This window comes from Triplophysa rosa, linkage group LG22 (assembly GCF_024868665.1).
Source record: "Triplophysa rosa linkage group LG22, Trosa_1v2, whole genome shotgun sequence".
Classification (NCBI taxonomy): domain Eukaryota; kingdom Metazoa; phylum Chordata; class Actinopteri; order Cypriniformes; family Nemacheilidae; genus Triplophysa; species Triplophysa rosa.
Genome location: NC_079911.1, coordinates 18,338,249 through 18,356,490, shown reverse-complemented (window position 1 = coordinate 18,356,490; position 18,242 = coordinate 18,338,249). Strand labels below are relative to the sequence as shown.

Here is an 18,242-nt window from a genome sequence, read left to right as displayed (position 1 = left end):
TTATTCAAATGATATAATAATTACAAGCCATAAAGACGCGTATGTGGAAGATGCAACTGATAAACACACGCACACACAGTATTTGGCTTGCAAATCTGGCAGCACCAGCAGCTGCAGGTTACGGCAAGCAAGCAACACCACTCTGGCAGCCCGGGGCTGTTGAGGCAAATGAGGGTGTGTGGCTGGCAAAGGCAGGGCACTTGGCTCTTTCTCCCCCTCTTTACTGCCTCTCATTCAAATGTGGGTCAGGGGTGAGGATTTCTCACGTCACGCGAGCTCGCAAAGCAAGATGGCGCTCGGAAAGCAGTGAGATGTGAAGATAGGATGGCTGTTTAAACGCTTTCTGTCCATGCATTAAGGTAAATCCACTTTATTCTTAAACGTGCATTTCGTACTTAATTATAAACGCTGCTTTGGGAATGCGCGAATGGTTAAATTCGTAAGCGGTTTGGCGATTGCGCTCGCGTGCCCACCGGGGCTTTTAATGCACACACAAGCAGCGCGAGCGCAGCCTGGCAGAGGCAAACGGTGTGTTTTATGTGATGGGTTACCCGGAGCTCTTCGGTATAGCTCGTGCACTGATCCAAAACAACATTATAGGCATACAATGTATTTAAACGCATACTGCATGTTTATACTATAGTAAACACGATTCATCGATACCTTAACAGTAAACGGTTGGCAGGACTGGACGAGCCTTTATGTGGACGGCATTCCTGCCCCCTCCCTCCCCTGTGTGTATTTACCTTTAACATCTATCGCATATAATGTTTAATCATGCTTTTGTATCGTTAATGCATGAAATGAGATCTAATAGTAAACATTTGAGATTAAACGTGTTGGAGGATGTATGTAGGATCACTGTTTATTAGTGTAAACTTGATTCGTGGTGTCTTGCCTGCTGTTTTTGACCTGGGTAGATTATTATTATTATTATTTATTAAACTATAAATTTGCCCATTAATGTTAAGATTAGGTGATCACGTCAGTTTTTTGTTTGCGAATGTTGCACGTGAAGATCACGCGCACTGATTCGTTTATGCACTTTTCGTTACATTGTTGCGTTTGACGTTGGATGAAAACATTCCGTTTCTGTTGTTTTGGACAAGTTTCTTATTTGGCCTGAGATGAAGCATTAATACTGTGTTCAAATGAATGATTGCACCGTTTCTTGAGGATTTGTGCTTGAAGAACCTTTTAAATCTCATCCATTTTAATGACCTGGGGGAGGGGGGGCTTGTTTTACAGTGCTTTCAGATCAGTGCCCCATTATTAAAGTCATTCTGTGTGGATGACAGCTTTGTTGAACCAAACATACGGTATAAAAACTTCTATCGATGATATGACTGTAAACAACCAGATATCCGCAGGCGCCTCTGGTGTAGAGATCAAAACAGTATTTGTTTTATCAGGATGCCATTTATGGTGCAGTAGAAAAGTGTAAATATTGATAAAGGAATGGGCGCTCTCTGCTGTCATTTATGTCTGTTGTGAATGTATGAATGAAATGTTTAGAAGGTAAACAAACCGCCAGACATCCTTTGGTAGTGCGGTGATGTTGACAGCCATGGCACACTTATTTTAAATGCAAAGGTATTAAAGAAAATGAGAATAAAGATAGATGTAGCGGCATTCGTGTTAAGGTCCAATCAATACTCGTATGAATGGAAGGCCTTGGTTTCTGCTTTGAATAATGCAGATGATGGGCTCTATTGAGTGAATGGGGTGGGGACGGTGTATTTAGACCATTATAATTGAGAGGGCTTCTTTCTAACGTTTGTTGTGGGTTCAGATTTGATCTAAGCCTAATTTGACACCCGGTCGCCCACAGGGTTTGTCTGTTTCACTGTTGGAAGAAAAAAGCCTTATTTACGATGTTTCGGACAGTTTTATCTGTTCATCTAGAAAAGCCAACCGTACTTACCTGGGTGGACTGTTTGGGATGGAAGTGTATGTTTAACTAGCTACTCTTTAGATTACAGGTGTGATTTTTTTACAGGAATGTGGCTTTTAACACTGTTTGTGAATTGATGAAATAATCCGTAACAGCCCTGTTTCTTTACTTGGCAAGAATATAGGTTAACTTCTGTTTAATTGTTTCGTTTGAACTCTTTTAGGAGTAAACGTATAGGCTCACATGTCTGTGTATGAATGTATGCATTGTGTGCATGTTGCTTTAGGCATAACCCCGTGTCTGAAATCTTGTCCAACATGCTTGGTGACTAAATCCTTTTAACATCGAACCTTTTTAACCGTGTTTTGTTCAAACAAATGTTATATGTTAGGTTGGAAAGTAGGGCAGCTTGATTATGACAAAAATCATAATCACGGTTATTTTGACCAATATTGAGATCCCGATTATTTAACATGATTACTCATTTTAAAACTTGGCTTTTAAACTGTGAATTCAACTGCAAAATAAATGTAAAGAAATAGCACAGCTGAACCTCTATAAAGGAAATGGTTTTATACCACAAGAAAAGCGAGGATCCTTGCAAAATGGAATGCGGCGCAATAATCGTTTTACCTCGATAATTTTGTTTTAGTAATTGTTGAAGGCCAAAATTGCCGATTACGATTCATTTTCAATTAATTGCACAGCCCTATTGGAAACATTATGAATATGAGTGTGATGGATCTTTTGTGGGATATTCCAGGCTTGTTTAATCTGGATAAGTGATTGTTTTTGCTCTTAATTTCCAGGACAGGTGCTAGAAGTGTTTTGTGGGTTTTAGATTAGGTTTTATGTGGCAGTTTTGCAAAGATGCACTTTGACACAGACATATGTCAGATGTATGTGGAAGCGAGGGCTTGAAACAGGTTTTTCAGTATGTGCTTCTGCATCTTCTGATCATTTTTGGAGTCCTCCTCGTTTCTGAGGTATTCTAAAACTTCAGCGCCTGTTTCAACATCACAGAACCCAATGTACTCCCAATGTACTTTTGGCGCCACAATAACAGCATCCGCCCCGTGTAGAGCATTGAATGCTCCCTGAACTGGTAGAGCATTGCGTCGGCAACACACAAGCTGCAGGTTTGAATTCCCAGAGAACACAGATACTGATTTAAAAAACTGTATACCCCTGAATGCACGGTCGGGCACTTTGGAAAAAAAGCCAAATTTAAAAAAATGTAAATGTGCCTGAAGATGGTCAAATGCCAACAATCATTCTTTTATTTTAAATGGCATGCATGTCAAATAACCAGTAGTGTAATTATAATTAACACTTAATTTCATTGTGCCTTCAAAGTATTTCCCTACCTTGTTTTTGGTGAACCCTGGCCAGTTTTTAGCACATGTAGGGTGTGATATTGAATTAAATGGACAGGGCGGTGTGTGTGGGGGGGTTAAATTCTTCAGATAAGGGATATACTGTGTTATCAGACTCTTAGTTGTTGCATCACATCATTTGGTCAGGTTTTCCTGTCTCCTGCTCTCAGGAGGTTAGTGGTTGGTTGGTTACAGTAAGCACTTAGATCTTAATGTTTGTAGGTGTCTCTTATCAAGTTACCTCACCTGATGTCATTAAAACTAAAGCAATATTTTGCTATTTTAGAGATTGAATCATTTTTAAATCATTGATGATGAAGTGAACTCTGTCATGACGTTGTAGACATTCTTGTACCTAATCTGCCAAAGGTTGGATGCTATATGTGAATGGATCTCATGAATAATGTTTGTTTGACCTTTGTCCTGTTTACTCACCCTTATGTCATTCCAAACATGTATGACTTTTGTTCTTCTGCAGAACGCAAGTGAAGATATTTTGAAAAATGTTGATAACCAAACAACATTGTATGAACACAAAACCAACACATTTCTCAAAATATCTTCTTTTGTGTTCAGGTTCTGAACCACAAGAGGGGGAATAAATAAAGACAGAATTTTCATTTTTTGGTGAACATTATCACTTTGCTCCTTTTTTACAGCATTAAGACAATAAAATTGGGGCCCTCAGGGGTCCGTGGCAGCAGATAAGCTTGTTTATGAGGTTAAGCAGCACACCGCCTGCCTGACTTGTTTACTCCGTGATGTTACTGGACCCTCTTGCACTTTGACTTTTTTCAGACAACAATCTGTGTGATTAGAGCAGCCGTTTCATCTGCGGGACATCACTGCTCCTTTATGAGAAGCTGGAATGTCTGCGATTGAAAGACCAGCAGCATCTTATCAAGACTTCTGGGCCACTCTTTAGATAAACCCCTTTCTCACATGTTCCTCGTCTTTGTGCTTATTCTCGTTTCTTTTTTAAGGAGCAGTTTGTCTAAACAGATTGGGTGTTTTGTTACTCGGGCAGTTCCATACCTTGAGAGATGGTATCACACCTGGTCGTACTGTTTCTTGTGTGACAGGTATATGGGGATGTTTGGAGAACCCATTTTGAAGAAGTCGGCTTTTTTTGGGATGTAAATTTGAACGGTGTTTGCGTGAAGTGAATGATTAAAATCCATTTACATGCTTTGAAAGTTTTACATCAAGAGTTCCTCGATTGTTTTGTTGTTGATAGCTGCAGTTTACGCCTTTTTTTATTGCATTGATGCAGTGTGCACATTTCTGTGTCGATGAAAATGAAATAAATCATGTTTTATTTATCATCTGTACCCTGAGACTTAAACAGAAACTTCAAACAGTCTTAAACGCTGATTGATATTCTGACCCCATTATTGGTTTTGGTTTGGCTGTTGTCATGAATAACCTATAGACCGGTTATCTGTTCAACTGCTGATAAAAATACAGCATAATCGTTTTAAAAATAGATGCTTTGTGGTTATATTTAGAAATAGTCACCCTTAAAAGGATGTTTTTTCTGGGCTCTAAAATGCATAGCTTTAATTTGTGTCTTTTTTAAGTGTCTATTTTTATGTCCAGGCTATCAAGGTGTTGTTGCTTTTTTCAGTTTGTTGTGTTTTTGTACATCAAGTCATAAGCTCAATTTAAATGTGCTTTATAAACAAATTCACTCAAATATGGCTGAAATCTATATTCAAGGATAGCCGATTGGAATACTCTGTATTGCAAAAATGAAATTGGTGAAATATTAATTAACATAAATAGTCTCATAAATAAAATGGTGAACCACAACATGAAGTTGCTCATATGAAGATGTGTTTGTGCAACGATGATTTCACCATTTCCCACAGACACGCCAGCTTTACATAGATTCTGCTGCATGTTGGGACCTGCTCACCCAGTGCAGTGGGTGCTGGTTTACCTGTTTCCCACCACACCCTCGGTGTTCTCCCAGCTCGGGTTTCAAGCTGTCCGTCACACAAGCCGCCCGGTGACGTCCAATAACCTTTTTACCCAACCCCCATATGACAACAAAGGGACTGACCCTGGAGGCTGGCATTAATGACTGCTGGCAGGAACGTTAAGCTGTAGTGGACGCCCACAGAAGAAAAGAAATTGTTACTGTTCAAGTCTTTTATTTCTTTTCTGCTTTAAGCTGAAAGATGAGAATTGGATCAGAATATATGTTGCCAGTTTAAACGTGCCATCATAAAGAGTTGAGCCATGCGATTTATTGAGAATTTGGGAAACTGTTTTGTGTGAATATATCATGAAGGTTTTGAATTATATATTGTTTAAGATTGTGTCATGTTCACTTAGTGTACATCACATTGTCAAACCCAAACGTGAGAAATGAAGGCTAAAGGGTGTGTTCACGTAGTGGCTGCCATGATGTTGAGACCAACCCTCTTACAACTTGATCACTTTGATAAACAAACTTTAAGTGAACTTTACTCTGAGAGTCGTCTGAGTTTAAGCGCTTGTGTTGCTAAGGGGTCAGTCGGATGTAAAATCGCATAAATGTGCAGGAGCTGGTGGGGAAAAATTTCTAATAGAGTTATATTGGTTGTTTAAGATGAAAAATGCACATGACTTTAATGTGGATGTTTAGAGAAATCATAACATTAAACCAAGTTCTTTAACAGTTTTTGTTGTTTTCTATTGTAGGTTTCATAGGGGAAGATACAGAAGTTGGAAATGGAATTGCCAAATCATGCCAAACAATTGCTACTGCAGCTGAACCAACAAAGAGCCAAAGGTTATCTGTGTGATGTCATCATAGTTGTCGAAAATGCCCTGTTTCGGGCACACAAGAACATCCTGGCAGCCAGCAGTATCTACTTCAAATCCCTCATCCTTCACGACAACTTGATCAATCTCGACACGGACATGGTCAACCCGTCGGTTTTCCGTCAAGTTCTGGACTTCATTTACACCGGCAAGCTTTTGTCCTCCGATCAGTTCAGCGACCACAATTTCAATGCCCTGTTGACAGCAGCAAGCTACCTCCAACTTCACGACCTGGCAGCTCTCTGCAGAAAGAAGCTGAAGCGCAACGGGAGATCGCTCCTGACCAAACCTACCACCCCAACCAATGGCAGAACTTCTAGGAACCAAAGGCTGTCCTCTACACCCGTAACTCCAAACCAAATGTCAGGGTTAAAAGACGGCGAGAAGGCGAAGAGGCACGAAGAGCTGCTCAAAGACGACCTGTCAGAAGACGAGATGTTTGTGAGGAACTCCAACTCGCTGAGTCCCTCCACAAGTAAGAACGGAAGCAACGGCGCTTGCGGCATCCAGGAACTTGGCCTGGATCTTTCCAAAAAAAGCCCCTCAGGGAGCACAGCCACCGAAGAAGTGAGTCCCAGCAGCATCCCGCAGGAATCCCCCCAATCTGCCTCAGAATCCAACAGTGCCTCATTCGAAGAGAACGCCAACATGCAGAACCTTGCCGGCGGGGAGCCCATGGAGCTGGGAGGAGGAGATTGTGTAGACAGTCAGCCGCCTCCCGACGTTGACCAGCATAAAAGCTCCCGCCAGGTCGCCCGGCATAGGCGGACACCCAAGAGCGAAGGTAACAAAGGCGAAGTGGAACGAGGAACTTTACCCAACGGCGTCGCCAAACGGTTGAACGTGGCTGGGAAACGGCTCCCTGGCGGAGGAAAAGAGGACGAGGATGGTTTAGACAACGGACAAGAACAAAGCGAAGATAGCGGACACAGCGAGAGCGAAGGTGGGCGGAACAGCACCAATTACGTCTACCGCCAGGACACCACAACGTTCGAGCCAGCCCTTGGCGACAACCTGTACGTTTGCATCCCCTGCGGTAAAGGCTTCCCGAGCTCGGAGGAGCTGAACGCTCACGTGGAGACTCACACGGAGGAAGAGCTGTACATCAAAGAAGAGGACGACGAGTCCTATCCAAAGGAAGACGAAGTAGAGGCTGAAGACCTGTCTTCGCAAGTGACCCACGTCCACGGTGCCGAGTCACGCCGCTTCAGCTGCTCGGTCTGCAACAAGAGCTACAAAGATCCAGCCACTCTTCGGCAACACGAGAAGACCCATTGGCTCACTCGTCCTTTCCCCTGCAACATCTGCGGCAAGATGTTCACCCAACGCGGCACCATGACGCGCCATATGCGCAGCCACCTGGGACTAAAACCGTTTGCCTGTGAGGAGTGCGGCATGCGCTTTACCCGGCAGTACCGGCTCACAGAGCACATGCGGGTCCACTCAGGTGAGAAGCCGTACGAATGTCAGCTCTGCGGGGGAAAGTTTACCCAGCAACGTAACCTCATTAGCCACCTACGAATGCATACCTCCCCGTCATAAGCCAAAGACCCCTGGAGCAGCGGGACCCCCGAGAAAGAGAGACCACTCACACCTTTTCCTTTGAAGAAACCCAAAGCAGGATTCTCTTCTGCTTTTGTAACAGGAGGAGCCATTCAAACAAGGATTCTCAACAGAATAAGATCCATGGGTACGATTTCACAGGCTCATTATCATTTTTTTTTGTGAATGTAAAACTGGGTACTAATGCTGTCGTTAGATTCCTCCAGACCACTCTGAACCACTGCAGTCTATGCACTGGTTTTGTCCACTTTTTGAGTTTGTGTGGTCTGTCTCTTTTTGGTATCCCAGAATTATTCCTTTTTTGTTTCTCTTGGTCTTGTTTTAAACGTATCCCTCGCAATAGTTACGCTGGTATATATGTACAACTCTCAGAGAGGTCAAGCTTGTGATGACCAAGTGCATACATGTATTGCAGATTCAAAGGTTTGATTCTTTAACTTGTCTCCATGGGTCTGACAGTGTTGTTCGAGCTGCAAGAATGCTTGTTTGTAGACATTTATGCGGTGTTTCATAAAAGCTTTGTGCATCCAACCAAACATTTCCCAGTATGCCTGCTCGGTACCCATTGGCTTATGTTGGCTGTAGTTGGGCAAGTCGTCGTCCTGTAGTTTTTTATAATAACTGAACCTTCCATAGTTGGTAATTTATCAATGCAGCAAAACCAACAGCTTTCGAGATGCTTGATGCAACATTGCTGCATCCCACCTACATTTGGACATAAGCCAATGGAAACGTGCCGAAGAGAGGCCCTGGGCGTTCTTTTGAGCTTGTGTCTCACGTAGTGTGTAGGGGTTTACTCTGAAAGAAAAGCCAAACTTAAAGGTACTTTTAGATGACTCTAGATAACTTATTGATATGCTTCTGTGAATGTTTTAACTGGAAGTTTTGGGGGTTTGGGATGGTTTGGGTGATGTGTCGGATGGGTTAATTTTAGTGTTGTTAAACTTTACAATTCTGTCCGTACTTTTTTGTTCACTTTTTTGATTTGTGTTTATCCCTTCACCGAAAAGGCAGGTCCGTACGGTCTTGTCACATTCTACCTCTTAATTCTCAAGAACAATACATTCATTGGACAAGCGGTGGTCTCTGAATATAGATGTATAAAGTTTGCGGAGGTTTTAAAGTAGTCATGCCCATCGACAAAAGTTTTAAGTTGTAAAAGCATTAATGAAGAAAATAGCTTCTTTAAGGTATTTAAGGTATTAAAAGTTTTATGTCAGAAATCCAAAGAGAAAAGTGATGTTGCAAAGAATGACTTGCCAACAAACAGTTCCTGTAGAATATCCCTACCAAAGGTCTTCGATTCCGCTGCAGGAGGTACGGACGTCATTCTGTCGTAGTTCTCGATGAAGAACAATGTAGTGGACGTTAGTTTGTACTTGACATTGACTAAAAACCAATGATCTTCTTTCCTCTGGGCCGCTGGCTTTCCGTTGTTGAAGTTTACAATAGTTTCTTAAGAGTGTCTTTCAATTTCTTACTTAGTCTGCCGAAGAACTTCAGAAGGACTCATTTTAGTTCAGACCAAGAGAAAACTGTAAGAACGTAAAGCGAGCATTGTTGATTTTTGTTACATATCGATCGTGTTGGAAATCTCTCTGGATTGAGGAAGTGATACACTGGCTTGCTTCTCGGCCATCAGACCCTAAAAAAATCTTTTGTCATGTTAGTTATGTGGCTATCATTTATTCACTTCTGTATTGTGTAAAGTACGCATGTTCAGAAAATGTTAAATGCTGGGGGAATGTTACATTGTCAGGGTTTGGATAAATGCTGACGGATGTATTTATAGTCCTGTCCTGAATTTTCTTTCACTGCCATCTTCATGGTCTTGTTCAGTTATGTGTTATCTCAATCCCAGTGTATCACATTCCATATGTAGTTCTTAATGTAAAAGTCTTAATGGCATTTCTTTTGAATGGGTTATTTATTTCCCTGGTTCTGTCTCCAGTGTTCTGTGTTTGGGCTCATGATGGGGAGGCAGCTATAGTCGTGTTAAACGGAGCTCTGTTTACTCCTCTTTTTCCTGGAATCCTTTGCTGGTTGTTTTATTTCACCACTCATAACATTTTTGGGTAAATTGAATTCAAGTTCAAGTCAATACACTGGATTTATGCTGCGCTTATGACATTATTGCATTCGATATCCAATTTGGCTGCATGCGACATGGACAAAAGTGGACAAAGTCATTGATTTATATGGTCACCAATACGCAATCTTACATTTCTTAGGTTGCGTATTGTGGATCGTGAAGTTCTAAGAGTTTGTTTTGTTACAGTTAAACCAAGTGCGCTCTGGCGTTGATACCTCAACTCAGGGAGACTTTTTTCCGTTTTGTTTGTAAAAGAATTCCAGGAAAAAGTTCCCATTGATATCTTGCTGATTTGCGAGCACTTCATTTGAACAACATTAAAGAATTGATTTTTATGGGGAAGACGACGCTCCGTTTCAGACTATAGATGCGAGAACAGGGAAAGCAGAAAAAGAATGACAAAATGTTCAAACTGTGACAATAATGTTTCTACTTCAAGACTTCAGGGATAGCTCTGCATGTTTTGAAATGCAGAGCTTTCGACCACATTTGTACGACTGTGTCAATACTGTGTCAATTTCTGTATTTTAATGATGAGAAGCAAAACACTAGTTTTCTTACGAAATAGATTTTACGAGAGTACGTACCCATTTCAAAACGACGCCTTGAGGAAAAAAAGAAAAAGAAAAAACAAAGCCAGAGATGTTAGAGGAGTTTTACTTTTAAGTTCAAGGGTGTTTTTGAACAAAAAAATGAAAAGAATAAAAAAGGTTAACGCAAAATGTATAAAGGAATACGACGAAAGCTCATACCCAAATTTTCAGACTATTTTCTAAACCAAAGCACATTTTGAATGATTGATCGATTGATTGTCTGACAAAAAGATTCTTGTGTATAATATCTCATTGTTTACATAAACTCTTACAGTCACAGACCTCAGGTGAGGGGAGGCCAGCGTGAGCGTGCTTCTGCGTAGGTTAAACCGAAAGTCAAACGTAACTGTGAGTCTTACCCTGTGAACAAATCCGCTGCGTTGTGGATTTTACCAACCACTCGATGTACAATTGGCCCTTTAAAATGTGGCGAGACGTCCCACACGTAAATCATCCCGTCGTTGACGCCAACTTTTCAGAATTTGCTGCTTTTGTTGTTTTTTTAATTATGTAAATACGCATGAACACATTTACCTCGAAGTAATACTCTTTAGGACTTGCTGCATATATATATATGAATATAAATAAATATATTTTATTTTTTGATTTTTAAAGTTATTTCACGTCTTTCTTTTTTATCGTGTTCTGAGCTGCCTGTATTTTTTGGGTCCACAACAGAAGCAGGTGAAAAGCGACTGGCCTCTCCTCCATCCACACTGGTGCAAACACTTACTGACAGTGTTCACTTTTTTATCAAATGTCTATTGTCAGTGCTGAATGTATTTATTTGTTGATCCTGTTTTCACTTTTGCTAAAGAGTTCACTTTGTGCGAGGTGACGTGTCTTCAGGGTTTGAGTTCCTTCTGTTAGCTGAGCGGTAAATAAAATGAAACGACAGACGACGTCGATCATTTTCAAGCCTGTGAAGATATAGACACGAGGAATGTATTTCTCCATGAAGTGTCCGTCATAAACGCCCTTTTGTTACCCTTGTCTCGCTCGAAGCATGCACGCGTTTCTGTGGTCCACACTTGAATGCTGTTTGTCCGTTTTAAATGTTCTCTGTTCGCCTGGAACGGACCTTTTAGAATTGTCAAAGGCGCTCAAGGTTGTGTTTTCTGTACAGGACCGGCGGTGTTGTCATGCGCCGTCGTTTAAGGCTGACCTCAGATCTGTTTTTCTTTCTTCCAAATGCCCAACAGAGCCAAAGTTTTCACACACTTTTTGTCATTCAAAGCATCAAACAGAATGCATCTTATAATAATGTCAAATACCTTGAAGCTTTATAAAAATGCACTTTCCTGTTCTCATCGAGGTCCTTTGGATCCGGCCGACGCATCAGTTATTTGAATTGAAAACATTTACGTCTTCATTCGCGAAGCTTTATACAGAATCACTGGTTAAAGAATAGACATTATCTCACTCTTGTTTGCTGCTAATGTGTAGTTTGTTCCGTTTATTCTACATATCCCATGTAGTACTGTATTATGTTGTGACGTTGCCTCAGCATAACTGGTGTTGGGCGTTCGCAGGGACCTCGGGTTACCAAACCAACCCAAACTAAACCAAAGCCACATTCACGAGCATGTGCATAGCAGGTGGGCATTTCCCCATATGGTTTTACTTAAACCTCATATCACATCATATAAATGCTTTAGTCATGAGCTCGTCCGTTCAGAGCCCAATGCTGTGATTCTTTAAGCATTCCATTAACGTTTCTGTCAGTATTTTCCTTTCGAGGGGCAAGGTTGTTGCCACAAGTTTGCGAATGAAAACAAGTTTCCCTCGACGTGTTGTGTTTTTATGATTCGGTCAGCCTTGAACACGGTTTGCAGACAACACGGCGGTTTCACGTTCCATCTCCTCCGAGAGCTTGTATTCAGGTCAGAGCTGCGTGCGGCTCAAATTCTGTGTCATGTTAATGAAAGTGTACAGAGCTCATCTCACACTCGGTCTTAATGTACAGCTACCAGAAGTCATTTTAGAATCTTTTCATTAAAATCTTGATCAAATAATCTCTGCTTGTGTCTGTCTTTGTGTGTTTACAATTTCTTTGCTGTTTATTATTTGTTTAATACACAAGTTTCACTGTAACTGTTGCACACTCGGAGGAAAGATTGCGTTTCATTTAAGTCTCAGATGTGTCTTCTAAAATCGCTTAAAAGACATTCAAACAGAAACAAACGAGAGTGTCAATGTTTATGGCCTATGAAGAGTATGGAGGAGTGAAATGAATGTAGATTGTAGAGGTCAAATAATCTGGATTTGGGTCAATTTAATGAGAAATGTTTGAGTTCATCTTGAAAGCTTCAATAATATTGCCTTTTGATTGCAGACTTGACAAATCTGAGCTCATTTTGAGACCTTGCTGAGGTCTCTTCTAAAACTTTGTGAAATGTGTGACGTTTTAGGAGAAATATATCAAAAGTTTCCATTTGGTCTCCATTTATTCTCATTGTCGTTTAGGAGAAATAGTTGAGATTTTAAAGAGATTTCATCTGAGGTTTTTGTTTGTTAACCGCTGAAAATTATTCTTTGATTGAAATGTTATTTGAGCAGAATATCAGAGACTTGAAGCGATGCCACCCACCCGTAAACACTCAAAATATTAAGCCAACGATCACAGTTTATCCGAAAAAAAGTACAAATCTAGTGTAAATCTGCTTAATGTATATAGTGCGTTTTTGTGGATAATTTCAGTTGAAACCCTTTATTCTGTTATTCATGCACTCTTAGTTTCTTCTGAAAATGCAAATCCAGTTACATTAAAGTGATTGAATCTGGGCGTCTTCAAAGCCCATCATGCAGAAGCGCGTTCAGACTTCACCCTGCAGGACGGGTTGAGTCGTGAGCCCAGGGGTCGCCGATGATTAATGACGAGCGGGTGAGAGAGACCCCTGGGCCCCCCTCCCCCCGACCGGGCTCTAACCGGTCGTGGCACGAGATCTTCGTCTGCCATCTGGGAGCCCTTCAGAGAGCTTCACCAATCAGAGGCGGCCGGCGGCTCCTTGGCCAGGACTTTTCTCTCCCCTCCGCCGGGCCCTCTGCTCTGCATTCTCGGGACCTTCTGGACCGGCCCTCCTTTTGTTCCTCCCCGGGCTTGCCAGTGTATGTCAAGAGGCCAGCGTGCACCTCCCTGCCCTGAGGGAAAAGAGGGTTGGCATTTTTATGGTCGTTGTGTGGCTAATTCTACGGAGCCGTTAAGCCCCGCCTCAAGTGGTGTCACATGCCAAATGACCCTGAATGGGGTCAGTTTCGGGCACAATGAGTTGTATGTTGATGTCACCTCCCCCCGCTCGCCCCCGTCTGCTAAGTATAGATTAACTATAGACGCATCTGCGGATGACCAAAATCACATGCAGATCTTGCGAGGAGCCCTCGAATGCGTGAAAGGCCATTCAGCGTCTAATGCCCATGATTGTGGCATCTGCTGCGGCATGCAAATTTGTATTGGAAAATAAATGCATTAAGTGGAGAAAGTGTTCAGGTTTCGCACCACATGTATCATTTCGCTTTTAAACATGATGGGTTTTTTAGGAGACAGGAGATTTAGTAGCGAGCTCCAGCATCATGGCTGAAAAATAAAATGTTATTTTATTTTTTTAAATCGCTCCGTTAAGCGTAATATTCACAATGTAAAAATCCTAATATTGTGTCCGAATAAATGAAATCAAGTTTGCCGAACACCTCCCGAAAGCTGTTTTTGCCTGGCCTCGGGTTTGCATAAAAAGTGTTGCACCAGGTGTCTGCTTCACCAGTACAGCAGCTGCCCCTCGAACCCTGGATTAATGCATGAGAGGGGGGCGGATACGTGCGAGCCCGTCCGGCAGAATTGAATCTATTCTTCTCTTTCTTCTGTGTCTCTTTCACCCCACTGAATGTAATGGCACAGTCTGCCAGGCTGACAGCGCAACGGCCAAAAGAAACGGCCCTACAGGTGGTGGGCACTGCGAGAGTTTAGCATATTGATCCTTTCACATGGAACAGTACAGCAGCCTCTCAGAGCGAGCGAGAGAGGGAGAGAGAGAAAGACCGGACCTCCACCCCGTCCCCCCGCTCTTTATTTACACTGTGCCATGGCGCTATACAAAACAGGCTTTAGGGCAACAGATAATGGGCTCCTTTGCTTGAGGTTGAAGGGACGAGGCCACAAAAGACGCAAAGGGAAAAAAAGATTTCATGTGAAATTCTGATGCTGGGTTTTTTTCGTTTTCTTTATTTCTCCTTGATGATGTTAGACTGAGTAATTCAAAGCTACAGTTGATTTTGAAAGGATGTGGTGTGCAAAGATAGCTGCCATGACCCATAAGAAAATAACAGTTAAGAGATATAAATGTTTGGTGTGAGGTTCACATGGTCCTTATAAATGTACTTTAGATTTTTCTTCAGTGAGTAAATCATGAAATGAGTTATTGGTTCTATTAAAGAGAAGAAAAAGTCTTTCATCATTCACTCACCCTCATGTCATTTCAAACGTATATGACTTTCTTCTGCAAAGGAAGATATTTTGAAAAACAACACTGGTCCCCATTGACTTCCATTGTATGAACACAAAACCATTGAGACGTTTCTCAAAATATCTTCCCCTGTGTTCCACTGAAGAAAGAAACTCGTATATAAGTTGCATCGCTGTTGGTGATGCTAGTGGTAAAAGAATTGAATGAAATCTAGTTTACAAATGTGATTTAATTAGAATCTGTTTCAACTGATTTAAATGCATGTCCTATTAAAGTCTGCCCCCTAGATACAGTTTTAATAAGAAACTGTCAACTGCATTTGATAAACATGAATAGGTCACGTGGTCCCGGCCCCCCGCCATATGTATGCAGATTCATCAGGGGTCCTGAATCAAACCCACCGCGCATCCAGATTCAAGAGCCATTCATCACTGTCACGTTGCGTTAGCTTTGTGTGTTTTTCCAGGAGGCAATGCGATCTCACTCGCTTAAGCTTTTGGCGATACGGTAATACTGGGTTGAGCTGGGCACTGATCCACCGTCCCTTTAACTTGCCATGACCTGGATATGATATTTTATGTATTAATTAATGCATGATCGTGCAGCGTGCTCATGCTGGCACAGAATTTGGCAAAAAATGAAAAAAAGTGATTACAAACTTTTTCGTTGTTGTTGTTGTTTTTTTAACACGGTTGTGTGATGTTATTGTTAGTGAGACTCGGGTTCGAGTCCTGTGTGCCATGTCCCGATCCTACCTTATATTCCTCCCTCAGATTTTTATCTCCCTGTGTCTACTCTCCTTAACAATAATTTAAAGCGTAAATATTACAATGTCCTTAAAATTACATTTCATGGACTGTGTAATGTTACTGTGTGTGATTGTAAGCGGTCTGCCAAGTTGTAAAGCCGAAAGTGAACGAATAACAAAGTTATTGACTTGGGGAAAAAAGGAGTCGACTCTGAATCACGCGAACGAGTCGTCTGTCGTTCTAATTTCAGTTCCGGGTTGGATTTGCGTCACTCCGTGAAATACCCGCCTACGTTCCATTTGCTACACTGCACGCGGTAGACCAATCACAGCAGATTAGACCATCTGACCAATCCGATCAGAGTAGGCTGACAGAAAGGGGGGGTTAGACGGATGAATCGCCGAACGAATCATTTGAGAGTCAGTCAAGAAGTAAGGTAATAATAACTGACTATTTTTAGAAAATGAAAGTGTTTTTACACCGCACATGTACGTAAACTTGTTGTCGGACACTCCATTAACCAAAGTAGGACCTTCAAATTCACAAAACATTTACTCTTTAAAAAGGCAGAAAATGAAAAGAGGGAGGTGTGTCTCAAAAATAGCACGAGGAGAGGGGCGGGGCTATCGGACTCTGCGCGAGCAAAGTTCACCTGCGGACGCGTTTCGGACTGCGGAGTCGGAGAGTGTCTGGTCATGTTAGACAAAACAAGTAACACTTTTAAAATACATAGACACTGATGTTCATTGACTTGCATTGTGTTATGCGTTTGCCCTCGTCTGGTAAATCGCTTATGCTTCCGGTTAATAATCTAGTGTTCCACGTGAGATACTACTACCCTTCCAAACTTCATTCACACAAAATGGCGTAAACTACAGCTTAGGTATTTGACAGAAACACAATCTACAGCGTATCAGAAAACATGGGGTTTATTCTAATATATAAACAATGGGTATAAAAAGTGAAGAAATAAAGCAAACATTGAGTAGTTTTAATATTCTGTTGATCATTGTTTTTGACCACAGCTGTCATTCTCCTGGGCTCACAGTCAAGTTTTGCTCGTTTTGTGTGTCACCTTGTACACAACCTCCTTAAATTCTTCTAAAAACTGAGCTTTAGTTTACACTCCAAGCAACTACACAACACACATACAACATTTGAATACATCTAGAATAATGAACACATGGATTATGGAACGGTTCAAAATGTATGTAAATATATAAATGAAAAAGATTTATATGCATAGCCTTAAATGGAAATATCAACATGACTGTAAAACTTAGGAAAATACTAAACATGTTCATGCACTTTAAATAATGTCTTCAGTTTGTCTGACATCAGTATTCTAAGAAGTGAAGTTCAGTAGTACATCAACAAACATTATGCTCGGAGCCATGTTTGCAGTGAAAGTAACGTGTGAAATTGCATCAGTGTTCAGGGATTTTGGTTGTTTGACATCTTTCACTTTTTCAACCTGCAGTAGTCAACAACAGGCCTGTCAATCTCTTCCTCTGTCTTCCATTGTTTGTAAAACAGATTGTTCACCAAACTCGCTTCAATGGCTGCTCAGTGCACACAATCTGCTTCCCTTTTTTTAAATCGGGCTTGATCTTACATGTCCGATAATACGACTAAACCACCAGAATAATGATCTCAAACTCAGTCTAAGCACCTTGATGATTTTATTTCAGGTAATGATGTCACTGGCAATGATGTCATATAGGTAAATTGGTAAACTCTATAAATGAGCAGTAATAGAGTTCAAAATATCAAAATATTCAGATATTGTTTGGATGAGAGTGGAAACCCTGTGCCATGTCACACGGTTCATTTTTAGTTCAGTAAAGTGTGATCACTACTGTTGTTTATACGCGCTTGGCACCTCAGGGTCAGTGTAAGTGTAAAGTATTCTTGACATGTGATGACGACAAACTACACATTAAATCCCATAATCTTTAAGCTCATTAAAATAACGCTATAGCAGCTCCGCTCCACGTCAATCCTACCCTACCGTTCCCTTCAGACTGCATCAGTACACTGTTTACCATGTTTTTACTATGCTGTGGCATAATACTGCAGTGAATGCAGCCACGAGTAACGAGATTCGATCTGCAACTAATAATTGTGTTAGAGATGCAAGAGTCAAGGGTTCGATTCCCAGGGAACACACACACTGCTAAGAAAAATGGTTGAAGTGTTGTCCTGATGCACGCGTGTAAATGTATTGAAACCCATTCAATCACGTTTTTAAACATCTGCCCCCCACCGGCCGCGTCACGGGCCCTGAAAATTGCCCTGTCGTGAATAAACGGGCACGTTTGAGGAGATGAGAGGACCACCTCCCCCATCCCTGAGTGCAGAGGGAGCAGTTGCCATAGCAACCAACTATTCCTGCTGGATGTAAAAGCGAAATTCCTGGAAACAGTGCAGCTTTATTTTTCCGCAAACCTAAACCCCTGAACCACACGTGATGGTTATGGGAGAAACCATCAGAAGTGTACCTTGGCATTACTATGGTATGGATATGGCCCCATGGTAACATCACCTTCAAAAACAAAAATGTTAAATTATGGTATTCTTTACAGTACCTTTAAACTATTGATCATAGTGTCATAGTATATATCTACAGTGATCTCACTGAGGTCAAATAATGTTGTAAGGTGGTGATGTCATAAGGCAACAGCAAAGTTACCAACATTTATTAATT

General features: G+C 41.4%; 1 protein-coding gene across 1 annotated transcript; it reads left to right on the top strand.

The window, feature by feature from the left end:
- Positions 1–161: 161 nt before the first annotated feature.
- Positions 162–12,344, top strand: hic2 (hypermethylated in cancer 2). The gene is made up of 2 exons (XM_057321529.1): positions 162–359; positions 5,959–12,344. Exon 2 carries the CDS (start codon positions 5,989–5,991, stop codon positions 7,621–7,623), a length of 1,635 nt encoding a protein of 544 aa, XP_057177512.1. The 5' UTR covers positions 162–359; positions 5,959–5,988; the 3' UTR covers positions 7,624–12,344.
- Positions 12,345–18,242: the final 5,898 nt, after the last annotated feature.